Source organism: Scatophagus argus, chromosome 23 (genome assembly GCF_020382885.2).
Source record: "Scatophagus argus isolate fScaArg1 chromosome 23, fScaArg1.pri, whole genome shotgun sequence".
Lineage (NCBI taxonomy): Eukaryota > Metazoa > Chordata > Actinopteri > Scatophagidae > Scatophagus > Scatophagus argus.
In genome coordinates this window covers 15309412-15334850 of record NC_058515.1, presented here as the reverse complement: position 1 = coordinate 15334850, position 25439 = coordinate 15309412, and the positions used below count along the sequence as shown (strand labels likewise).

General features: G+C 44.4%; 4 protein-coding genes across 6 annotated transcripts; 1 reads left to right on the top strand and 3 right to left on the bottom strand.

Annotated features, from left to right (window-relative positions):
• Positions 1-1082: 1082 nt before the first annotated feature.
• On the bottom strand, positions 1083-3883 carry si:dkeyp-75b4.10 (galactose-specific lectin nattectin). Its single transcript, XM_046380197.1, has 6 exons — positions 3778-3883; positions 3029-3339; positions 2205-2299; positions 1962-2096; positions 1602-1707; positions 1083-1457 (listed from the first exon to the last, which is right to left on the bottom strand). Exons 2-6 carry the CDS (start codon positions 3309-3311, stop codon positions 1390-1392), a joined length of 687 nt encoding a protein of 228 aa, XP_046236153.1. The 5' UTR covers positions 3312-3339; positions 3778-3883; the 3' UTR covers positions 1083-1389.
• A 520-nt stretch (positions 3884-4403) lies between these two features.
• On the top strand, positions 4404-11925 carry LOC124054279 (toll-like receptor 2). Of its 3 annotated transcripts, XM_046380069.1 has the most exons (14): positions 4404-4542; positions 5394-5479; positions 6184-6297; positions 6488-6766; positions 7394-7550; positions 7637-7786; positions 8170-8376; positions 8861-8983; positions 9186-9336; positions 9465-9629; positions 9723-9902; positions 10002-10142; positions 10221-10726; positions 11078-11925. In XM_046380069.1, exons 3-14 carry the CDS (start codon positions 6246-6248, stop codon positions 11490-11492), a joined length of 2526 nt encoding a protein of 841 aa, XP_046236025.1. In that variant the 5' UTR covers positions 4404-4542; positions 5394-5479; positions 6184-6245; the 3' UTR covers positions 11493-11925. The 3 variants fall into 3 exon arrangements, with proteins under 3 accessions (XP_046236025.1, XP_046236027.1, XP_046236026.1); XM_046380071.1 differs by lacking the exon at positions 6184-6297; XM_046380070.1 differs by having other exon boundaries at positions 4521-5479.
• On the bottom strand, positions 11914-16164 carry LOC124054288 (serine protease FAM111A-like). The gene is made up of 5 exons (XM_046380099.1): positions 15914-16164; positions 15114-15179; positions 14942-15034; positions 14418-14459; positions 11914-14333 (listed from the first exon to the last, which is right to left on the bottom strand). The coding sequence occupies exons 1-5, from the start codon at positions 16001-16003 to the stop codon at positions 12573-12575; spliced, it is 2052 nt and encodes a 683-aa protein (XP_046236055.1). The 5' UTR covers positions 16004-16164; the 3' UTR covers positions 11914-12572.
• A 4895-nt stretch (positions 16165-21059) lies between these two features.
• LOC124054291 (serine protease FAM111A-like) lies at positions 21060-25419 on the bottom strand. Its single transcript, XM_046380105.1, has 4 exons — positions 24023-25419; positions 23851-23943; positions 23326-23367; positions 21060-23241 (listed from the first exon to the last, which is right to left on the bottom strand). Exons 1-4 carry the CDS (start codon positions 24080-24082, stop codon positions 21481-21483), a joined length of 1956 nt encoding a protein of 651 aa, XP_046236061.1. The 5' UTR covers positions 24083-25419; the 3' UTR covers positions 21060-21480.
• Positions 25420-25439: the final 20 nt, after the last annotated feature.

The following is a 25439-nucleotide window of genomic DNA, read 5'->3' as shown; positions in this document are numbered from 1 at the left end:
AATAACCCTCACTCTTCGTGCATTGAGTATTTATGAAATTAAGGTTACTGACGCAGGAGGTATCACCTACGGAATGATTTGATCTATAATGGCGTCTTTCAGAGGTTTAGAACACAAGGCTTTGCTTGTTTTATCGCTTCCTCTTGAATATGAGAGCAATTTGCCCCGTAAAGACAGTAAATTCGCACCACAGTCAAAGCTTTGTGAAGGCTTTGCAGTGAGTCCGTTACTGTCAGGAAATTAGGACAGTTGAGCAACTGGTGTTTGAGTCCAAAAGGGTCCACAGTGCAGCATTGTGAAACCACAGGCCTCAGCAAACAAACACAAACATGTACCACTACACTACTTCATCAGAACTCTTACCCTCAACCTTAGGCAAGAAATCAAACGTAAATCCAATCTAGAGACCAAATTACCAGATTTGTAGGTTAGAACAGACCCATGTCCCCACAGTGTCAGTGGGTAATCATGACTGGTGTCCCCACAGTGTCAGTGTGTAATCATGACTGGTGTCCCCACAGTGTCAGTGGGTAATCACGACTGGTGTCCCCACAGTGTCAGTGGGTAATCATGACCGGTGTCCCCACAGTGTCAGTGTGTAATCATGACTGGTGTCCCCACAGTGTCAGTGGGTAATCATGACCGGTGTCCCCACAGTGTCAGTGTGTAATCATAACCGGTGTCCCCACAGTGTCAGTGTGTAATCATGACCCATGTCCCCACAGTGTCAGTGGGTAATCATGACCCATGTCCCCACAGTGTCAGTGGGTAATCATGACTGGTGTCCCCACAGTGTCAGTGGGTAATCATGACTGGTGTCCCCACAGTGTCAGTGTGTGTATAGACTCATCATTTTCCAAAACAGCAGTGTCTCACCTTTGCAAGTCAAACTTCACTGACTCACATGTGTCATTTATTTCAAAATCTGTCATCTCTTCTTTGTCTCCTTTCTTCTGTTAAGCGTTGCTGAGCTAACAAGCCTGTTTTTTGTTTGTTTGTTTGTTTGTTTTATGCTTGCTGAACATTCACAGTATAGAAATTAATCATTTACTCATGACACAAACCACTACTACACAGTTAAGTGTGATGCACATTTTCTTCTTGATATTGATACTGATAGATTACAATTGCAGTTGGTGCAGCAGATATGACACATGAGTTAGATTGTTCAACCCAGAATCAGAGGCTCACAGGAACAGACTTGAGGTGAACTAGCAGATGGGGTTACACAGATCTCTGCAAGCTCAGCTAACCTGTAAAGGCAAAGAGTGTAATATCTACTGGCCGTAAAATGAAGTGAAGCGATGGGAGGAATTGACTTTGAACAGAAAACATGACTCCAGATGTTGGATCCAGTGACATGTAGCCTCGGACTTGTCAGAGCTGAGTTCAGATCTTCTTGGCACAAACAAAAGGGAGAGTCCCATTGCAGAAGGCGGACTTCCACTCCCGCTTGTCTGTGATAAAGACAGCAACATTTTCTTGTTAACGGGGGTCCAACAGGTGGACAGAGCTGATCGCTGGCTGCTAACAGGTAATGTAATGAGCAAGTGAGCTTGGAAAAAGTTTGTGTTTGTGTGTGTGTGTGTGTTGCTAATTACATCCATAATTCATCTTCAGGCAGTGCTCCATTGTGTCCTTCTCACATTCATCCTCCCAGTTGTCATAGTCAAACTTGGAGCCGTCAGTCCACATCCAAAAGCATTGCTGTGGACAGGAAGACGCAAACATTTATGTAGATAAATACATAAATACATTGCACAGTGAATTTTGAAAAAAGGCTAATAACTCAGTCTGCAGTCAGGGATGTTTATACTTTAAAGGTGCAATCCCTGATTTTATTATTGTGTCGAACTGCACCCCCAGTTGCACAATTGATTTGGGAGGCAGTTTGGGGATATTGAAAACTGATTTAAAGGTTCACAGGGTGCAGAATTTTGGAAACGAAAAGATTTCCACACATGTATGGCATCGTGGCCACCGATCCAGGTTTCAGGGAAGTCGTGTGTGTCTCCCCTGGTCAAAGCCTGGATGAAGTGATTCTCCTCCTGACTGTGGATCGACGCCAGGTTCCCCCCTTCAAACAGACAGTAACCCTGGATGTGATGAGAGAACAGTTTTCCCACAGTGAGTCGTTACAACACGAGCAGCCGACTCATCAGTGAGCCACAACATGGACACTGTAGCCCCCAGTCAGGCCTCACCTCGGCTTCGATCCACGTCTTCTCGCTGTCGATGAACATGAAGCAGTGCTCGCCGTAGCGGGACCAGCCGTATGGGCAGTAATGGTAATGGCTGTCTACAAAACAAACAGTTTAAATATTTAAGTCTGGCTGTAATCATTCAGTTTGTGCTGTTAAAACGTTCAATGACGCGTGAACATTTTGTTTAGAACGCTTGCATAATTTTATCGTAAAATTTACTCCATTTAATGCTTTTGTATTGAAGAAAACTGAAACAGTCCGTCTGAATTGGCAGTGCATGATAACCGCTTCGCTTTGCTTTGCTGTTCACTTCAGTCTCATTCCTGCAACTGGGTGGCACCAAACTCCACTTAGAATTTGCTTAAGTACAGCTGGATGTTGAGATTATTTTAAAAAGACAATGTGATGTCATGAGCTGAAAAATAACTGCGTGTTCAGGATTGCACGGCCATGACTGCACCAGGGGCTGGTTTACTAATCTGACCACTTAAAGAGAAATATGTGTACATACGCTCATGTTAAATTTAAACAATTCAAACTTAAAAGTACTTGAGTAATTAATTATCAAAAGTAAAATTACTCCTGAGATGACAGGCCGACCCTGTGATGTGACATCACATTGCTGGATTATTATTACATCAGCGTGTGAGCAGCACTTTAGGCTGAGAGCTGCTGTTCGCCTTTTGTTCGCCTCAATCTTTAACTACCGAAGCAGCACAAAACTGGAAACACTCAAGCGAAGTGCAAGTACTTCAAAACCGTACAGTTGTTGAGTAAATGTACTTTGCATTCCAGCTTCAAACGGAACACAAGTCTTCGCTCACCACAGATGACGGGTGGGGTCCCCGGCGGCGTCTTCGTGTTGGGTATCTCCTCTCCAGTGATGACGTCGACACACCAGCAGTACCCGGTTGACGGCCAGCACTGCTGCGGGAGGAAGTTCCCGTCGGCGTCACACTGCGGGACAAACCCGCCGATGACGGTGGGGCTGTGCTGCCTCTTGTACTCGCAGTGGCCCACGTGTCTGGAGGAGGTGTAGTTGAGCGGGCCGGCGTGGCTCAGGGTCAGGAGGCTGCAGAGCGCGAGAGGCACGGCGAGCAGCTTCATGGTGATGACGATGAAGACAAGGTGTGGCCTGTCAACAAGGTTTGATTTGAATCATTTTTGTCATTTCTGCTTCACACTGGAACACGCTGGCGCTGCCGCCATAACCTCCTCGATGACACAGACTGCGCTCAGACGGATCAGACCTGTTGAGATCTGGCTAAGAGGCAACACAAAAACACCTGTACAACAATAAATACAAACATAAACGGACAAGATTTACTGTCTCTTTGTTAGGCTCAATGAAATTCAATGAAAATTCTGCTCATTGCTGTTACTTATGAAGAGTGAGAGAAGTTAATATTGTGCCAACTTAAACTCTTCATGTCTTTGCAGGTTTGCAGGTGCTTGCAAAATGCTGACACAGCGGTAATTCCATAAACATGTATGTAGCCATTTAAGACACTGAAATTAAATGAAGTATTAACTGTGACAGTTTCCGTCCACAGAGCAGACAAAGCAGACTCACCTGATCCAGGATCAGCTGCCTCTGCTGCGTCTCAGCCTTTTATCCTGCACATCGCCGATGCTTCTGCTGTGTCATCACTTCATTTCCCACGACTGCTCTGAGATCAAATGTAACCTCATTAATTTATTGTTTATGAGCAGCCAGGCCCTTGTGTCTCCACTGCTCCTTCAGACTATTGTGATGGCTGTGAGCTTTGGGTTACATCAGTTTTATATCAGTCTTTCAATTCCTTGTTCATGGCGTCTCGTTGTGTCTTCACTTCCCAGATTATCATGTCGTTTGTTCCTTCTGAAGCTTCTTTATTTCAGAGCTTCCATTGTGGGAATGTGGGCCACAGATCATATGGACAAGTCAACACTGAGGCCTCTGACATTTCTGTATCAAATTAAAACCCAGTGAGCGGTTTCTCACGCTGCTCACTGCTTATGATTTACATTATGAGTGAGTAACTGAAGCCACATCGTGTCGAAGCATCTGAAATGCCTTGAAGGAAAACAAGCATTTAGGTCACAATAAAAACAATCACTTCAGCACTTCAACAGCCGTCCAGCCTGCAGGTCTGTGTCTTCACCAGAAAGTTCATAATCGGAAATCAATCTGAAAACCAAGCCTGTTGAAAACAGTCTCAATGGGATTTTTGAATGGGAGAAACATTAAACTGCCATGTTCTGAATGGATGAAACAATGAGTCACCGTGACCAGCTCAACATCAGCACCACCGTGTGGCCGACGCCGGTCGGAGGCGCTCAGGTCGAGGTCTTCAAGGTGAGGACACTTTTGGAGCGTGGAGACATTCTCAGAGTGTTTGGGACATGTGGACACCTGGACAAATCTTAGAAATTTAGAAAAGATATTGGATTATGTTAGCAAAGTGAGTAAAGCTTTGAGCAGAGAGGACTTCTGTGGTAGCAGAGACATTTTCAGAAGGAGCGTAGAGTGAGGACATTTTGAAAACTGAGGACAGCGATGACAATTTTCTGTGGTGAAGTGAGGACACTTGGCAAGTGTTTTAAAAAGTGACAGCCAGTGTCAATACTTTTGAATCAATTATCAAACATTGTGGCAATAATGACTTCATTTGATGGTTGCTGTGCTTGTCAGCCTTGCTTGGCATCCGTGTCTTCCTGACTGTCTCTTGAACCCAGATGAAAGGGAAGTGGTGGTTTGGGAAGGCCAGAAACAGAGTGGAAGTCATTGTGGTCACAGTCCTGTACATACTGAGGTTCTTACTTTACATGATGTGACAGAAACCTCACACACACACACACACACACACACACACACATAATGCTTAACAGAAGAGATGATCAAACTCACAAAATAAATAACATTTTTTAAATTAATTACTGTTTGATTAAACATCTGATTCTAATGCTGTTTCTTTTTAAAATACATTCAAGAATTGCCCTTCAGGGATAAATAAAGGAATTTCTGATTCTGATTCTGAAATGGATAGAAGGAGTCCAAAAATGTACCAAAGTGAATCTGCTGTACTTTTCTTTGCGCTCTCTCGTTTGCAGAGGCACAAACAGATTTGAGTCTGAAAGTAAATTTTCATGCTCACTACCTCTTTTCACACTTGACTTCATCTGTCCCCTCACTTCCTCTCCGTTCAGTCACAAAGACACTCTGCAACACGTCCCTCTAAATCTGGAGCTTCACAGGCTTTTTACCTTCGTTATCAGGACTCGGCTCACGTCAGGTAAGGCAACGCACACTTATGATAAAATCCCAGAGCAAAATAGGAAATGTACTTTTTCATTTGTACGAGCCATCGTGTGTAAACTTTGACTGACTGCTTCAGTGATGTGTCAGTACTAACAGCGGTTTTAACACGGGAAGGTGTTCTTCTGATAGATGACAGATTAAAGGAAGTGCCTGAGAAAATGAGGGCTATTAAACAATTAATGCAGGCTGGTTTCTCAGAATGAGAACAAATGCCCTTTAGGTGGTTTCCTGCAACATGTCAGTATTTGGAAACGTGATGCAGAGCAGCAGCAGTTTTTGTCTCTCTGGCTAATCGCTCCTCTGATTTTTGTGGGTGAAGGTAGTGACTGCCAAGGCTGTGCATCTGAGTCCCAGAACCTTCCTCTCTTCACTTTTCTAGAGGCGTATCAGATTGTTTCTTGTGAACAGAGGATGGCAAATAAATAAAGAAATCTTCAAAATCACAACTCAAATAGAAAAAGTTGGTTGTATTTTTGCTGTGTTGTCTGCTTCATGAGGCCACAGTCAAATCAGTGCACTGCGTTGTCAAACCATTGAGAGGGTACATGTTATTAAAAGGCCAAAAGCTTTCGGTGTGCTTTGAGAGCAGGTAGTTTAAACCAAGATGAATTCGTGACTAAGACTTTGAGGGACTGAATGGTCACTATGTGAGGATGAATTTGGTGCTGTGCCACTTAGGGTTTAAAAGAACTGGTGGGAAGCCTGAAACCAGAAGTGTGGATGATGTTCTAGCAGCAGGAATGGCACTAAGGCGCACTTTGGTTTCATTTCTGAAAGCCTTCAGCACAAGAGGTGTGACAAATTTAATTAATCTGTGCTTGTTCATGCCTTCATTGTGTTGTACGTGAAGGTGGCACAAAAAACCACTGAAGACTTTCCTCTTTTGAAATCCCACTTCCTCCCTGGATTTCTTACAAGTGTGGGCTCCGGTCTCTCAAGCTTTTTGTTTCTGTTCCTTTCCGTTCTTCCTTGTTTCCATCAGCTTTTCCATGCAGTATGGGACTGCTGGCAAACCTTTCCTTCACCCTCCTCCTCCTCCTCATCATCTGTGAGGGTCAGAGGTCACATCCTGATGGGGAGAGGCCGTCCTGCGACCGCTGTGACCTCCAGCTCACCTGTAACTGCTCCTATGGAGGATTCACCCATGTTCCCACGGTAACAGAAGATGCTCTGGCTCTCGATCTCTCCTTCAACAACATCACGGTGGTGACGGCTGACGATCTGACAGGCCACAGACAGCTGAGGGCTCTGAGGCTCCACAGTAAGGCTGATGTTTATGTAGAGGAATAAGGCTAGAACATATTTTGTGAAACTTCTCTGTCCATATGAAGAAGATATCTAAGACTGCTATGGACATAAACATTTTAACACCATTTCATATAACACCATTTTAGCAAACGTAAGAGAGCTTCCACGCTTTGGCATATGTTGAAAAGATTTGACCTCTCATGAATCAGGAGCGGATAAGCGGTATAGAAAATGGATGGATGGATGGATGAATCAGGAGGTGGTGTTTTCCCAGTCCCCATGCAGTTGAAGATGAATTTCTCGTCATTTCCTTGTCACGTTCCTCAATTTGCTGTCACTGAGATTAAGAGTGAACTTCAGAACATCAGCGTCTTGATATGTAAAAGACCTTAAATTGCTCAAACAGTAACAGAGATTTTGTCAAAAGGAAATTTGTTCTGGAGAAGAGAGACAAAGTACCTAAAAGCTCCAGGGCTGTCTTGAATAACATTTTTAGGGATTTGGTACAAGCCCCCATCAATCTCAAGACAGCTACATAATAATAACAGCAATAATGATAATTAATGAACACCAGTGAGGATTGGCCAGTAAGGATTGGCCCTTATGGAACTCCAGACAACATTTTTGTTCTGTTCTCCAGGTAACAGACTATCTGTGGTCCAGCCGTCAGCGTTTGATTCTCTGTGGAGCCTGGAGGAGCTCGATCTGTCCGACAATCAGCTGGCTGCTCTCGATCACAGATGGTTCAGGAAGCTCGGAGCACTAAAGTATCTCAACCTTCTCAACAACCCATACAGGTAAAGAGAAGACTAAACAGAACCCCCCACACTGTAAGTGATGTTCAGGTGTCCACAACCCTCTCTTCTACACTCTTCTCTGCCAGCTGTCTGGGCTCTCATCCAATGTTCCAGAATCTGGTCTGGTTGAGGAGGCTGTGGTTTGGAGGTCCTGCTCTGGAGGAGTTGAAGAAAGGTGATCTGTCCGGAGTCACTCAGCTGGAGGAGCTCACTGTGCACGCCAACAACCTGAAGAGGTCTGGGACTTACACTGTTTCTGTGTGCAGTGCAGCAAAGGAAACACATTTTCAAGTCTGACTGTATCAGAAAGGACAAAAGTTTGATATTGGAGGTTTTCTCTTATAAAGGCTCAGTAATTTCTGAAAACTGTGGTCACTGGCTGTGGATTATTGTAGACTAATCCACATTTGGTTTTCCAGTGTTTCAGGATGCAGGTATGTGGGATTGGGTCAAATCTATTCTTTTCTTAAAGAAAACAGAATGCCACCAGATTAACCATTTAAGTTGAAGCACTGACTGCTCCATCTTGTCTTCCTGGGCCTTTAAGTGTGTTACCGTTCCCATCTTTCAGTCTACCTCTCCTTGGACTCGGTCTCTTCTGATCTTTCTCCCTCTGCAGGTACGAGTCCGGTACTCTGGCAGACGTTTGGCCGCTGGGTCGTGTCACTCTGAGCCTCCACAGTCCATTTTTAACAAACGAGACCTTAGCCTCAGATGTGCTGCGTGATGTGTCTTACCCTGAGACGCCTATCATTCTGAAAGACATCCACATGACTGGGAATGCGTCTGTTCAGCCCATTAGAGAGCCAGCCAAGCGGAGAGTCAGGTCTGGCCGTGAGCTCCTTTTTTCTGTATTCATGTGCAGTTGTTGACGAAGAGTGTTGTGAAACACATTGCTGTGTCAGCGTTAGCAAAAGATCCTCATATGTATCCAGGGCTAAGAGTGCAGTCACTTCCATGCCTTTATTCAACACTGCAATCCTCCAAGCCATCTTGGGTGACTCATGCCATGACTCCTTCCTCTATCACACAAGCGGGTGCTAACTTTCCTGACTATATGTTCATTGTGCCGTTAGCAGCACCTCCTGTTCTTCAGAACACACTGTGCAAAAAGTTTCTTTTTCTCTTTCAGTGACTTAAATTCAGATTTCAAACTTCTTCCTGCGGTTTGGCGCCAGTGTAACAGGAAATTGAGAATGTGAAACATCACTGCATGCAGTATTCAAATGTTGTGGGCACAAGTGTAAAAATGTAATGTGCCATGTGACAAACCAACCAACCAGTCCCTCCTCTGTGCTGTCACTCTTCAGGCACATGACCTTCCGCAATTTTTCTGTGTCCGATGAGGCCATCGTTAACTTTCTGAAGGTGTATGATAAAGAGCCACTCACCTCCTTTGTGGTGGACGGCATCGTGCTGACGGGCGAGGGCAGGTAGGGAACCAACAAATCTGGATGCGGATTGTTTTGCTTCAGTGGGCAAAATCAAAGATAAAATTTAATAAATGAGCAGCTTTAAACTGGTAAAATGTATTTTAAGGACAAATCTATTTCAAAACAAAGCACTTAATATTCAGAAATGAACAACTATTTCTTGAACTGATGAGTGTGTTGATAGCTTGTTGTTGTTTGTTAGGTGGGAGAAAGCCAGCTGGACCGATCACAAAAGCATTGATGAGTTCTTCTTACAAAACATCGTGGTACTGGATATCTACAAGTTTGTCTCGTTTCTGCAGCTGGGATTTCTTCTGCAGTATCCCAGGAAGGTGTCCGTCATAAACGCCAAGGTAAAGCAAAGTGTCCCTACTGGAAGGCATTTACGCTGTCGTCCGTCAAGCAGTTCTGACAGCACAATGTCGACTTGAATCTGAGAAGCTAACAATGTCTTTCATTAAGTGCTGCCTTTCACCCTCAGGTGTTTGTGATGCCTTGTGACACCTCCCACCTGCTAAAGAACCTGCAGTACCTGGACCTGTCTGACAACCTGCTGACGGACATGACTCTGTCTGAGTCGCTGTGTGATGGAGACAGCCCTCTGAAGGACCTCAGAGTTTTAAACATCAGCGGAAACGCTCTGAAGGTGCTTTGAAACTTAAAGAAACTTAAAAAAAAAGTACTAAGAAAATGTCCTGCTGTCTGAAGACTTGTTGGCTTCTGTCTCTCTGCTGTCCAGTCCTTCTCCACTGTGAGCCACCTCGTAACAAAGCTCTCCAAGCTGACCCACCTGGACATCAGCAGGAATGGATACATTTCCATGCCCCAGAGCTGCTCCTGGCCCTCCACTCTGCGATACCTCAACATCTCCAGGGCTAAGTTTACAACCATCACTGCCTGTCTACCCACAACTCTGGAGGTACGGAGAGTGAATCACGTCGCAGTAATCCTAACAGATCCGACACCATTGCAACAGTAACTGACAAACCACCTTTACCTCCTCTGTTATCACGCACAGGTTCTAGATTTGAGCAACAATGATCTCAACGACTTCATGCTGCTCCTGCCTGCCCTGACAGAGCTCCACCTCTCCGGGAACAAGTTCCTTCAGCTGCCCCCGGGATGGCTGTTCCCCAATCTGCAAACACTGACAATACAGGTAAGGGCCAGTCATGTCTCATGGTTCTTCCAGTCCTTTTGTACTCCTCAGTGTGACCATCTGCTTGTTCTTTCACAGTCAAACACCTTGAACATGTTTGGCCCTTCAGATCTCCAGTCATACAAACGACTGCAAAGCCTCCAGGCGGGTCAGAACAAATTTGTCTGCTCCTGTGACTTTGTCGACTTCTACCAGTCAGGCTTTAAAGGAGGTGGAGACATACATTTGACAGATAGAGAGGAGAGCTACATCTGTGATTCTCCTCTCGACGTGCAGGGGGAGCTGGTGGGTCAAGTCCGCCTCTCCGCTGTCGAGTGCCACCTTGTTTTGGTTGTGTCCGTAAGCTGTGGAGTGGCATTGTTGATGGCCATTGCGCTGTGTGTGCTGCTGTGGCGCCTCCATGTCCTCTGGTACATCAAGATGATGTGGGCGTGGCTGAAGGCCAAGCGCAGCTCCCGCCAGCGACGACGCAGAGATAGAGACGGTTCGGAAGCATTGCTATCTTTTGACGCCTTTGTGTCCTACAGCGAGAGGGATGCAGGTTGGGTGGAAAACTTCTTGGTGCCCGAACTGGAGGAGCCAAGGTAAAATCGGGACTGTTTTTTTACATTATGTTAAATTCCATTGTCTGTTAATTAGCAGGGTATCTCAAAAAGCTACTACGACTACGACTGCTGGCCAAGACATGTTCATCAAAAACATAATCATTTATTGACTTCCAGAGGGGGAAATTGTGCATTGCAGAATCTCAGGATAACACAGGATAAAATGGAATTAAAGTTTGCTACAAGAGAATTTCATGATATTTTTGTGGGCATTTGGTTTTTCTTTTACTGGAATGTGATGAGTGCAGAAGCAAAGTGTGGTGATTAGTAAATATGTTGCCATTTGTCAATCACAAATCAGTGTAACATAAACTTTGGGTTCTCCCACAGGGAGAATGATGGGGACTCTGTGAATCACAGCACACCCCGGCCTCTGACCCTGTGCCTCCACAAGAGGGACTTCCTTCCTGGACACTGGATTGTGGACAACATCATGGGCGCCATGGAGCGCAGCCGGCGGACCATCTTCGTCCTCTCTGAGAATTTTGTCCAGTCTGACTGGTGCCGCTACGAGCTGGACTTCTCCCACTTCTGGCTTTTTGATGGGAATGCTGGCGGAGACCCGGCCATCCTGATCCTGCTAGAACCACTTTCTAAGGACGACATCCCCAAACGCTTCTGCAAACTGCGCAAACTCATGAGCTCCACCACCTACCTGGAGTGGCCTCAGGAGGAGGAGAGGATTGGAGAGTTCTGGAGGACTCTCCGCAAAGCTTTGAGAGGAGAAGAAGAGGAGTATGACTGAGAGGGAAAGAGGAGTGAACAGGGTCAAAGGGAAGAAAAATTAGAAGAACTGGAAGTAAATAAATAAGAATAAGAAGTGAACAAGAAATGAAGGAGCACTTCACTGTGAAAGATCCGATGGACAAGATGAGATGTGAAAGAAGGCAGAGGAGAACGTAGATGAAGCAAGACTGAATGTCACATATGATCAAAATGTGACTTTATGACTTCCAGAAACCCACAAGCAGACAGGTTGCTTTTGAAATGAGCAGTTTGTGTCACCTCTCATTTGATCACCATAAATGTAAATGTTTTTTCTTTGTTTTGTCACAGGAAAGCTTAGCACGACTCTGGTTTCCTCCAGCCTTTAAATAAGTACTTTCATCGGCTCAAATCATATTTTGTGTTTAATGCTAAATAAAAAAAAGGTACATACAAGTATGTCAGGTACAACAGATATGACAGTTTATTGAATTTTAAATAATCATTTGATTTGATTAAACCACAACTAGTGACATCCTTCTAATAATCATCATCATATTTTCTTACACTTTTTATCATGTTAGCAAATTCATCATGTTACAAAATAAGAAAAAATTGCAATGATTTAAAAAATGACTTATCTTTATGACTATTAACAAAGCTGGCAGAGTAACAGTTTGACCTAAGGCTAACACATCGAGCCGTTAGCATTACAGGCCTACATGTCAGCTCACAAAATGATCAGAGTTCACAAATCCTAACATGCAAATCTAACAATCACAGAAATGAAAAAGGAAGTTTAGGAGTATGAGAAGACCCGAGCCCACAGGTGACAGGTTCAATCTCATATGTCTTCTGGAAACGACATAAGTTTAGTAGTCCAAGTCCCAGATCAGCTGACAGGCAGCATCGGCATCACTGGAGGTCAGCCAATCATCGCTGGAGCTGGAACCTCTCAATTAACTTACAGATCCTCACACAGAAAAGAGAACTCACTCCCCAACAACAAATTCACACAGAACATGTAATACAGAATGAAACATGCAGCAGAGGCTGCAACACAGGTGTGTCTTGATGACTTAACTTTGATAACTTTTTGTTGTTCTGTTAATCTCAGGACTCAGTCAGTGTCAATCGGCTCATCTGAGTCTGAGCACCCGTCAACGTCAGCTGCCTCGAGTATGTTTTTCAGGTCCTGATTACTCTTTGCTTCTTTCTCAACTCTCTCCAACACATTCACATCACCGCTTTCCTTCAGCTTACCTACAAAGTGTTTAAATATAGGAAGCAGAGGTTGGGCGAACTCTATCACACTATCCTTTGCAGAGTCACAGACAAATCCTGCGGTGTGCAAACCAAAAACTCCGCAACGAGCATCAAACACTGGGGAGCCTGAGGAGCCATGATACATGAAAGTGTTGTAGGTCCCCACTTTTTCTGCTCTTTTTCCACCCAACATGATGTCGTCAATGCCTTGGTCTTTGAGTTTGTTGATTATGTGAACAATGAAATCATCTTTGTACATTTTTAAATGATCTCCGACTGCCTGTTCCCTCTTCTCTTTCTCAATGATACATGTAGGATCTATTTTTTTCACTTCTCCATTTGGATGACCAATAATACAGGCCTCACCGTTCTTAGGCATTTGAGCAAAGTTCTTCAGGAGACCTGGTGGTATCTTTATTTTCTTTGTTTGTGTTGTTTCACTGGGTTTCTGGCCCTCACGCTTCAGCTCAAGTATGGCATAATCAAGGTCACCCTCACTGTAGTGGATGAATGTGTGAATGTGTGCTACCTGGAAGTAAAAATATTTTGTGTGCGGCTCAGGATCTTCATAGTTAAAGAGAACAGACACATTGATGTCCTCCATCAGCCGCCCCCCCTCAACACAGTTTTTGAATAGGTGTGCGTTAGTCAAGACAAAGTTGTCAAACAGCACAAAACCAGTGCCTTGGCTAACATCGTGAACAACCACCTTACAGACTGACTCGCCCAGTGTGAGCAGCTTCCTGACTCTGTGCACCTCACTGAACGACTGTTGGATCTTTCCAAACTCTTCCTTCCTCAGGTTCAGTGTTTCCTGATAAGAATCATTGGGAAATCTGCTCTCCATCTTTTCTTTCAGATGTGGAAACTGCTGACGCAGCATTTCATAAATCTCCTCAGTGTTGTCACTGTCTTTCAGTGCTGCTTGGACACTCCTTCCTCTCTGATGCACTGCCACTGTGTCACGCCTCTGTTGTGAAGTATTTGACGCACATGGAGAGTTTTCCTGCTGCTTTTTTTCATTTGTATTCTTGTTTCGTGGAAGACAAATCTTGAATTGTTTTCCATTTAGGTTGTCAACTTTCTGTGTACGATCAGTGATGGACTTTGGATTGGCATTGTCAGACAGGGTAAAGTTGCCCAGATCAATGAAGCGACCATCTCTTTTCAGGGCCTCCTCCACAGTCATTCCCTTCTCCGCATAGACACGCACATATTTAAACTGTTTGACAGCAGTTTGGTTTCTAAAAAGTGTCTTTTGTTTGGTGTACAGCCCCCCTACAGTGTAAACATCAAAGACAGAATATTTGTCTCTTGAAAATATTGTTTTGTCATGTTGGGTTTGGGCCTCTTCAACCTTTTCTGACTTACGTGATATGATCAGTAACTCATCAGGACCGACACAAGAACAAGGGAAATGTGTTGGAACAAGAACATCACGATCCCCTTTACCCAGCTGAATTACAAGGTTTTCATCTGAAGGCATATTTGTCTTCTTATACTTTTCAGTGGATTTTATGGCCTCCAGCACTGTGCAAGGTTGATTACAGGAAACAGTGTACTCATAAGGGTCAGTATGAGAGAATTTCACTTTGAAATGATGTGAATGTTCATCCTGCAGGAAATCAGTGAAGGACAAAGTTAGACGTCCTTGATAAAAATACAGACTTTTATACATGCAGCATATTTGTCAACTCACCACTGAATCACACTCGTTCTCCTTCTTCACTTGACTGCGGATCTGCAAAAAATGAAAAAATTTCATTTTACTCTTGGATACCTGTGGGGATTTTGACCATTAGCAGTGCAATGGAGTAAGGTCTCAAGGGTCGAGCAGACCTGGAACCCATGCAGGTTCAGATCCATGTTTTATTAGCCTGGTCAAGGTTTAACATTATGTGTGACACGTTAATGGAAGCAAACTGCAAAGTGCATCTGTGGCCATGAGGTGGTGCCAGAGAGACCTGAGCAAGTGAATGTCCCTGTTCTAGGCCACGACAAACCCTGATAAACCATAATCAATATCCACAACAAGTGGATCCTTAACTGATAAGCAGAGTTTCAAAAGCAAATACTCTGCTTTCCATTTCATGTGGAACTTGAAAGGAAAAACTCAGTGAGGATGACAGTTGCTCAATGAATGTATATTCATTAAATAATGACTGCTGTATCAATCAACTCATGAACCCGCAACTCATGATTTCACAGTGACATAGAGCTCACCTTAGCTCCAGTAGCTTCTTCTGGCTGAAAGCCTGAAGCTCCACCCGACTGTGAACTCTGTGCTGTGGAGAAGCTGCTGCTGCCAGGATTGTCCTGATAGAATAATGCATGATCAGGGGTATAGAAAGGGAAATTCCAGTAGTCTGAAACTGGCTTTTGAGCTGTTACTTACATTTTTATTCAAATAGGAACGGATGTCCTTGTTTTCCCTGTTTTGCTTTTTGCGAGGCATGTTCACCTAACAACACAATAACACAGTTAGTTGATGTTAAATTGATATGTCCAAGCCACGAACTGAAATTAGCTGACATCTCACATCTGAAATGTAAATACAAAAACAACTGACTGATATCAGTTTTAGTAGAGCAAAGACAGGCAGTAATAAACTCAAAGTAAAACTCACTAACTAAATAAATAAATACATTAGCCAATAATTGTTTTTTATTCTATATCAACTGGTCACTTGTATGCAAGCTTGGAAAAAAGGAACACAAGAGGAACTAGAATAATCGGATATCAATTGAACTGTTTTATACTGCTGTTTCATTTTAGGAAGACATGACACTCCTTGGCATTAGCTGGACAAACAGGCTCTGCCGGTTCTTCACGGAGAAGGAAGAGAAAAGACATCAGCTCTAAATAGCTGGCAGACTTCATACGATTATTACCACTAAAAATTTGTAATATGACATAACCTTTTAGAGACTTGAGCATCATTCTCCTTTTTCTAATTAATTAAATATTTTTCCCCATGATTTTATCACTAATGATCATCTCGTCAAAGTTTTGGACAGAAGATGAGGCATCAAGTGTGGTGTTAGTTGAAAAGACACGTCTCTCAGGTCCCAGCGTGCACAAATCAAATTAAAGTTCACATGTTTCTGTGTGTGATTATGCATCTTGATCCATAAAGTCGAACCATATCTACACAACCACACCACATATGGAAAAGAAAGTACAACAATGTCTTACCTTAACTTGAGTTCGCTGGCTTTGAAAAGTGGCGGACTCTTTGAGCAGGGACTGGAAGTGACCCAATGTTACGCCCTTTGCTGGGCTCATGTTTCATATTTTATTAACCCTTGTAATTCTCTGTTACACAAAGACCTAATCCATGAGCCTGTATCTCCCAAACAAGTTAATATTCAGCCAGCATTTCAACAGTTTCAGATCTTCGTAAAGCATATAGTGAACATATATTTGAATCACCCAAAAGAACATTTCTGACCTCACTAAGCTGACTAATTTTCAGCTGTTAAAATTCAAGATTTCCTGACATGTTTACTGAGTAACAGGTACAGTATAGCACCTTTAATAAAACACCGGATACAGTTTGACTTTCAGCGAGATCCACAGAAATCCATTTAGCTGTTCTTCTGGCTGCACGATATGAGCATGACATCTGTCTGACATGGAGGAAACAGATCTGCTATGTATTCATTAATATTAAAGTAAAGGTTTTCATTGCAATTAATTTCCAGCATCATTACTATTAAACTGCATTTGCTGCTGTTTCATTTTAGGAAGACATGACACTCCTTGGCATTAGCTGGACAAACAGGCTCTGCCGGTTCTTCATGGAGAAGGAAGAGAAAAGACATCAACTGTCTGCTCTAAATAGCTGACTTCACACGACTACTACCCCTAAAAATCAAACTAATAGTACCTACAGGACGTTGTAGAGACTTGAGCATAATTCTCCTTTTTCTGATTAATTAAATCTTTTTTTTATTATTTTATCACTAGCGATAATCTCGTCAGGGCGGCACGGTGGTGCAGTGGTTAGCACTGTCGCCTCATAGCAAGAGGGTTCCAGGTTCGAATCCCGGTCTGGGCCCTTCTATGTGGAGTTTGCATGTTCTCCCTGTGCCTGCGTGGGTTTTCTCCGGGTTCTCCGGCTTCCTCCCACAATACCAAAAACATGCACATTAGGTTAATTGGCTGCTCTACATTGCCCCCTAGGTGTGAGTGTGAGAGTGTGTGGTTGTCTGTCTTTGTGTGTTGGCCCTGCGATTGACTGGCGACCAGTCCAGGGTGAACCCCGCCTCTCGCCCGTAGTCAGCTGGGATAGGCTCCAGCTCCCCCGCGACCCTGACGGATAAGCGGTATAGAAAATGGATTGATGGATGGATGGATAATCTCGTCAAAGTTTTGGACAGAAGATGAGGCATCAAATCTGGTGTTAGCATGACATCTGTCTGACAGATGGAGGAAACACAGATCTGTTATGTATTCATTTTGAAGATTTTCATTGCAATTAATTTGCAACATCTTTACTGCTGAACTTTACCTGCACCTCCCTTATTATACATGTAGAAATAGAAAGAAAGTTGTGTCAGTGATGGTAACGCCACACATGTTTGGAAAAAGTGCAAAATGGGAAAAGGAAAAGGAACTTTCCACAATACACAAATACTGCTGCCCACAACACACAGAACTGGACATTCCCGGTGGATGGAGCTGACGAGTCATCAAGTTAAAAAAGAAGAAGAAAACAATGAGGATCTGAGCGAGAGAGTGAGATTTGTAAACACTTTGTGAGTCATCTTGTAATCATCTTCTTCTCCAGAGTCTTTGTGCTTCCACATCTCGCATGTTCTCATGGATCATGGTTGAACCATTACTGTTCAGAATCAGAATCAGAATTCCTTTATTTATCCCCGAAGGGAAATTCTTTTTCGTACAGACATTGCACTTGCAGTTTTCCCGACCAAGAAAGAAAAGTGAAAGGTATAAAAATAGGATAAACAAAACAACATAAGTATAAATCAGCATCGTCCTGCAGATGTTGAAGGACCTCAGCCGCCTCAGAAAGTAGAGGCGGCTCTGGCCCTTTCTGTAGACCATGTCCACGTTCTTGCACCAGTCCAGTTTGTGGTCTAAGTACACCCCCAAGTACTTGTACTGTTCCACCACCTCCACAGTGTCCCCTTTGATGTTGATAGGGGTCACTGGAGCCTTAGTCCTCCTCAGGTCCACCACCAGTTCCTTGGTCTTTGTCACATTGAGCTGTAGGTGGTTTTTCCCGCTCCATGTGACAAAGTTGTCCACTACCGTCCTGTACTCTCTCTCATCCCCCCCAGTAATACACCCAACCACTGCAGAGTCATCAGAAAATTTCTGAAGATGGCAGGACTCTGTGCAGTGCGTAAAGTCTGTGGTGTAAATCGTGAAGAGGAAGGGAGAGAGGACAGTCCCCTGTGGAGCCCCGGTGTTGCTGATCACTTCATCTGACAGGCAGCACTTCAGGCGTACGTACTGCGGTCTGCCCGTCAGATAGTCTGCGATCCAGGACACCAGTGGGGCATCCACCTGCATCGCTGTCAGCTTCTCTGCCAGCAGAGCCGGCCTGATGGTGTCAAACGCACTCGAGAAGTCGAAGAATGTGATTCTCACAGTGCTTGTCGGCTTGTCCAGGTGAGTGTAGACTTTGTTCAGCAGGTAGATGATGGCATCGTCCACTCCAAGGCGGGGCTGGTAGGCGAACTGAAGGGGATCCTGAAGTGGTTGGACCATGGGCCTGAGCTGTTCCAGGACGAGTCTATCCAGGGTCTTCATGATGTGTGACGTCAGGGCCACAGGCCTGTAGTCCTTGGGGTCGCTGGGACGCGGCGTCTTCGGGACAGGAACGAGGCATGACGTCTTCCACACCACGGGGACCCTCTGAAGACTCAGACTCAGGTTGAAGACATGATGGAGTACTCCGCTTAGCTGGGGGGCACAGGCTTTCAGGACCCTGGGGCTCACACCATCTGGGCCTGCAGCTTTGCCTGCACGGAGTCTCTGCAGCTGTCTTCTCACCTGGTCAGCTGTGAAGGTCATCGTTGGGGTGATGGGTGGGGGAGGAGTGCATGTGGTACCCAGGTGAGAGTGGTCCACCCAGGCTTCTGGGGACGAGGTGTGAGCGAGGCCATCCAGATGGAATGTGGGGGGAGGGAGAGAGGCTGGAGTGGCTGGTTGCTGCAACCTTACTGCTGAGGAGTCGTTTGAAGTGTGAATTGGGGTCCCTGTGTCGAATCTGTTAACACTAGAAGTCCCAGAGAAGAGCCATTTGGTTTTTCTACCTAAAATGCCCACAAGAAAGCCAAATGACTAAAGGCCCCCCCGTGGATATTCCCTTTTGTTATGGAAATGTGGCTAGTAGCAGCTCACGGCTGGAGGCACTTCAACCTGTGTGGGGGAGGGGACACACCTCACAGCTCAGGAGAGCAATCCTTTAGTTCTGAGATAAGTTGTGTGTGTCTGTCTGTGTGTCTGTGTTTTTGCATTTGTTTGTGTGTGTCCATATGGCGGGTTTATGCACATACAGTGGATTTGTATGTGTGTGTGCATGCATGTGTTTTTGCATTTATATTATATCAGCCTCATGACTACACTCTCAGACACTCTCTCCCCACGAGGCCGAGTGGGGTCCTTGCCAAGATATGGGAGGATGTTGCAGACGTATTTGGTTTTCAAGTCACATGCCACCCAAAACTTGATCCCAAACTTGTCTGGTTTAGATGCAATGTACTGTAGGAAACAGCAGTGAGTCTTGGATGGGAAAAGTTGTTCGTCGATGGTGATGTGTCGACCAGGGATGTAGGATGTGATGCAGTTGCTGACAAACCATCCTCATATGTCTGAAATTGCAGCAAACTTATCGGTCTGTGCTCGCTCTGTGCGGGTGTCTCGGTCATCAAAGAAGTAGCCAATATGACTTGACCATTGGAAGGTGTGATCCCCTCACCCAGCAGTAAGAATAGATGTAGGTGTCAAGGCATTATAACCTCATTACCATAACAAAAAGGGTGATTAGAGTAGTGTGGGAAAGCAGTTGCGCCAAATGACTAGTCTCTGGGACTTTAAGGTAGGCAGAAAAATCCTGGGACTTCCAGTGTTAAAGAACTGATTCAGCTCATTCGCCCGTTCCACACCGCCATCAACTCCTCCTCTGTTTGGCCCGTAACCTGTGATGGTCCTCATGCCACTCCACACCTCTCTCGTGTTGTTCTGCTGGAGTTTCCACTCCAGCTTCCTCCGGTACCTCTCCTTTGCCTCCCTGATCTTTATTCTCAGGGTGCGCTGAATAGCTCTCACCTCCTCCCTATTGCCTGCTCTGAAAGCCCTCTTCTTGTCGTTGAGGATGGCTTTGATGTCCTTGGTTACCCACGGCTTGTTGTTGGGGTAACACTTTACCGTTGTGGTTGGGACAATGGTGTCCACACAGAAGTTTATGTAGGCAGTGATGCACTCAGTGAGCCCATCAATGTCCTGGCCGTGGGGCTCACAGAGTGCCTGCCAATCTGTCACCTCAAAACAGCCCTGGAGTGTCTCATTCGCCTCGTCTGTCCATCTCCTCACAGTCCTTGAAGTTGTGGGCAGACGCTTTACGAGAGGCACATAGCAGGGGGAGAGGTGGATCAGGTTGTGATCTGACCTGCCTAGTGGGGGGAGGGGGGAAGAACTGTAACAATCCCTGCATTAGCATACAGCAGATCTATTGTTCTTCCCTCTCTGGTAGGACAGTTCACAAACTGAGTGAAAGTGGGGAGTGTTTTGTCCAGGTTAGTGTGGTTGAAATCACCCGAGATTGCAATGAATGCACTCGGGTGCTGAGTCTGTATCCGGGCTATTGCAGAGTGAATAGTGTCACATGTCCTGCTGGGGTTTGCAGAGGGGGGGACATAAACAGTTACCATGACAACATGTGAAAACTCCCTGGGCAGGTAATATGGACGTAGTCCAACGGCACACAGTTCCACATCCGGGCTGCAGATGCGCTCCTTCACCGTGATGTGAGCTGGATTACACCACCGGTTGTTGACGAGCACGGCAAGCCCTCCCCCTTTGTGCTTACCGCTGGTAGCGCAGTCTCTGTCCGCACGGACCGTATGGAAGCCCGTTACTGTCACATTGTCGTCGGGTATGTCCTGGTGCAGCCATGTCTCCGTAAAGCACATCAGACTGCACTCCTGGTATTCCCTCTGACTCTGCGACAGTGCCGTCAGCTCGTCCATCTTATTCCCGAGTGACCTCACATTTCCCATGACGATAGAGGGGAGACACGGCTTAAACTTCCTAGTCATAAGCCTCCGCTGTTTCAAAGCTTCCCTTTTTATTTCCCCTGCATCCCCTGTGAGTTTTAATCCAGCATTCAGCAGGGATTACTCTCGGTGTTTTCCCTGGAGCGGTGGCCGGCTTCAGGTCCATCAGCTGATCCCGAGTGTAAACAATGCGGGCAGCGAGGAGTTTCATCGCCGCTCCGAGAAGTGTAGTTCAGCGACGAACAAAACACCAAAAAGACCCACAACTTTCCTGGTGTGTGGTAGATAGAAAAACAGTGTAGTCCAGAGTAAAAAAGAAAGTAAAAGGAGTCGCGAAAAAATAATAAAATAGTAGAAAACAGTGAGAAAGATCGGGAGCGTCTGTAACAGGCTGCACACGTATTGACGCATGCGCACTGTCAGTGACAGTGCGCATGCAGCAGAGGCTGCAACACAGGTGTGTTTTGATGACTTAACTTTGATAACTTTTTGTTGTTCTGTTAATCTCAGGACTCAGTCAGTGTCCATCGGCTCATCTGAGTCTGAGCACCCGTCAACGTCAGCTGCCTCGAGTATGATTTTCAGGTGCTGATTACTCTTTGCTTCTTTCTCAACTCTCTTCAACACATTCACATCACCGCTTTCCTTCAGCTTACCTACAAAGTGTTTAAATATAGGAAGCAGAGGTTGGGCGAACTCTATCACACTATCCTTTGCAGAGTCACAGACAAATCCTGCGGTGTGCAAACCAAAAACTCCGCAACGAGCATCAAACACTGGGGAGCCTGAGGAGCCATGATACATGAAAGTGTTGTAGGTCCCCACGTTTTCTGCTCTTTTTCCACCCAACATGATGTCGCCAATGCCTTGGTCTTTGAGTTTGTTGATTATGTGAACAATGAAATCATCTTTGTACATTTTTAAATGATCTCCGACTGCCTGTTCCCTCTTCTCTTTCTCAATGATACATGTAGGATCTATTTTTTTCACTTCTCCATTTGGATGACCAATAATACAGGCCTCACCGTTCTTAGGCATTGGAGCAAAGTTCTTCAGGAGACCTGGTGGTATCTTTATTTTCTTTGTTTGTGTTGTTTCACTGGGTTTCTGGCCCTCACGCTTCAGCTCAAGTATGGCATAATCAAGGTCACCCTCACTGTAGTGGATGAATGTGTGAATGTGTGCTACCTGGAAGTAAAAATATTTTGTGTGCAGCCCAGGATCTTCATAGTTAAAGAGAACAGACACATCGATGTCCTCCATCAGCCGCCCCCCCTCAACACAGTTTTTGAATAGGTGTGCGTTAGTCAAGACAAAGTTGTCAAACAGCACAAAACCAGTGCCTTGGCTAACATCGTGAACAACCACCTTACAGACTGACTCGCCCAGTGTGAGCAGCTTCCTGACTCTGTGCACCTCACTGAACGACTGTTGGATCTTTCCAAACTCTTCCTTCCTCAGGTTCAGTGTTTCCTGATAAGAATCATTGGGAAATCTGCTCTCCATCTTTTCTTTCAGATGTGGAAACTGCTGACGCAGCATTTCATAAATCTCCTCAGTGTTGTCACTGTCTTTCAGTGCTGCTTGGACACTCCTTCCTCTCTGATGCACTGCCACTGTGTCACGCCTCTGTTGTGAAGTATTTGACGCACATGGAGAGTTTTCCTGCTGCTTTTTTTCATTTGTATTCTTGTTTCGTGGAAGACAAATCTTGAATTGTTTTTCATTTAGGTTGTCAACTTTCTGTGTACGATCAGTGATGGAATTTGGATTGTCATTGTCAGACAGGGTAAAGTTGCCCAGATCAATGAAGCGACCATCTCTTTTCAGGGCCTCCTCCACAGTCATTCCCTTCTTCGCACACAGACGCACATATTTAAACTGTTTGACAGCAGTTTGGTTTCTAAAAAGTGTCTTTTGTTTGGTGTACAGCCCCCCTACAGTGTAAACATCAAAGACAGAATATTTGTCTCTTGAAAATATTGTTTTGTCATGTTGGGTTTGGGCCTCTTCAACCTTTTCTGACTCACGTGATATGATCAGTAACTCATCAGGACCGACACAAGAACAAGGGAAATGTGTTGGAACAAGAACATCACGATCCCCTTTACCCAGCTGAATTACAAGGTTTTCATCTGAAGGCATATTTGTCTTCTTATACTTTTCAGTGGATTTTATGGCCTCCAGCACTGTGCAAGGTTGATTACAGGAAACAGTGTACTCATAAGGGTCAGTATGAGAGAATTTCACTTTGAAATGATGTGAATGTTCATCCTGCAGGAAATCAGTGAAGGACAAAGTTAGACGTCCTTGATAAAAATCCAGACTTTTATACATGCAGCATATTTGTCAACTCACCACTGAATCACACTCGTTCTCCTTCTTCACTTGACTGCGGGTCTGCAAAAAATGAAAAAGATTTAATTTTACTCTTGGATACCTGTGGGGTTTTTGACCATTAGCAGTGCAATGGAGTAAGGTCTCAAGGGTCGAGCAGACCTGGAACCCATGCAGGTTCAGATCCATGTTTTATTAGCCTGGTCAAGGTTTAACATTATGTGTGACACGTTAATGGAAGCAAACTGCAAAGTGCATCTGTGGCCATGAGGTGGTGCCAGAGAGACCTGAGGAAGTGAATGTCCCTGTTCTAGGCCACGACAAACCCTGATAAACCATAATCAACATCCACAACAAGTGGATCCTTAACTGATAAGCAGAGTTTCAAAAGCAAATACTCTGCTTTCCATTTCATGTGGAACTTGAAAGGAAAAACTCAGTGAGGATGACAGTTGCTCAATGAATGTATATTCATTAAATAATGACTGCTGTATCAATCAACTCATGAACCCGCAACTCATGATTTCACAGTGACATAGAGCTCACCTTAGCTCCAGTAGCTTCTTCTGGCTGAAAGCCTGAAGCTCCACCCGACTGTGAACTCTGTGCTGTGGAGAAGCTGCTGCTGCCAGGATTGTCCTGATAGAATACTGCATGATCAGGGGTATAGAAAGGGAAATTCCAGTAGTCTGAAACTGGCTTTTGAGCTGTTACTTACATTTTTATTGAAATAGGAACGGATGTCCTTGTTTTCCCTGTTTTGCTTTTTGCGAGGCATGTTCACCTAACAATACAATAATACAGTTAGTTGATGTTAAATTGACATGTTCAAGCCACATGAAATGTAAATACAAAAACAACTGACATCAGTTTTAATAGAGCAAAGACACGTCTCAAGTGAGGCAGTCATAAACTCAAAGTAAAACTAACTAAATAAATAAATACATTTTTCTATATCAACTGGTCACTTGTATGCAAGCTTGGTAAAAAAAGGAACGCAAGAGGAAATAAAGTAACCAGTATCTGCCGGTTCTTCATGGGAAAGGAAGAGAAAAGACATCGAATAGACCGTTTTCATCTTTAAATCCTCCTTTTACACTGGAGCCTGACTTAGTTGGACAGCTTCCACTTTACACAAATGACTAACTGCCTAAAGGGTGTACAAAGTGTTGAAATTTATTTCGATAACTTATTCAGATAACGTAAGTCAGCGTGCGGTCGTTTCAGCAGAAGCAACAGTAAAGCACAAAACCCCTGCATTTTGTAGTTAAGTTTAGCAGCCTTTGTGCACACTGATGGGTGGAGACCACAAGCTACTGTTGGTTCACTGCAGCGCTTCCTTTGGGATCGAGACAGTCATAAACTCAAAGTGAAACTAACTAACTAACCAAATAATTTTACTTTAGACAATATTTTTTTTTTCCTATATCAACTGGTCACTTGTATAGAAGCCCGGTAAACAGGAACACAAGAGGAAATAGAGTAACAGGATTACAGTTGAGCTGTTTTAAACAACTGTTTCATTTTAGGAAAACATGACTCACCTTGGCGGTTCTTTGTGGGGAAGGAAGAGGAAAGACATCAGTTTTCCGCACCAAATAGTTGGCAGACTTAATGAGTTTATTTTAGTATCAAACAGTTTTCAAGTTAAACATTGAGATGTCAGATTAAGATGTTAGATCCGTGCCACAAACCAACAGACTTTACAGATTAACACCAAGCAAATGTACATACGACTATTACTACTAAAAATTCATATTAAAAATACTGACAGATATAATACGACAGGAAATTTTAGGGACTTGAGCATAATTCTCCTTTTTCTAACTAATTAATTAAATCTATTCTCCAACATTTCATCACTAACGATCATCTCGTCAAAGCTTTGGACGGAAGACAACGTATCAAGTGTGGTGTTAGTTGAAAAGACACGTCTCTCAGGTCCCAGCGTGCACAAGTCAAATTAAAGTTCACATGTTTCTGTGTGTGATTATGCATCTTGATCCATAAAGTCGAACCATATCTACACAACCACACCACATATGGAATAGAAGGTACAACAATGTCTTACCTTGACTTGAGTTCGCTGGCTTTGAAAAGTGGCGGGCTCTTTGAGCAGGGACTGGAAGTGACCC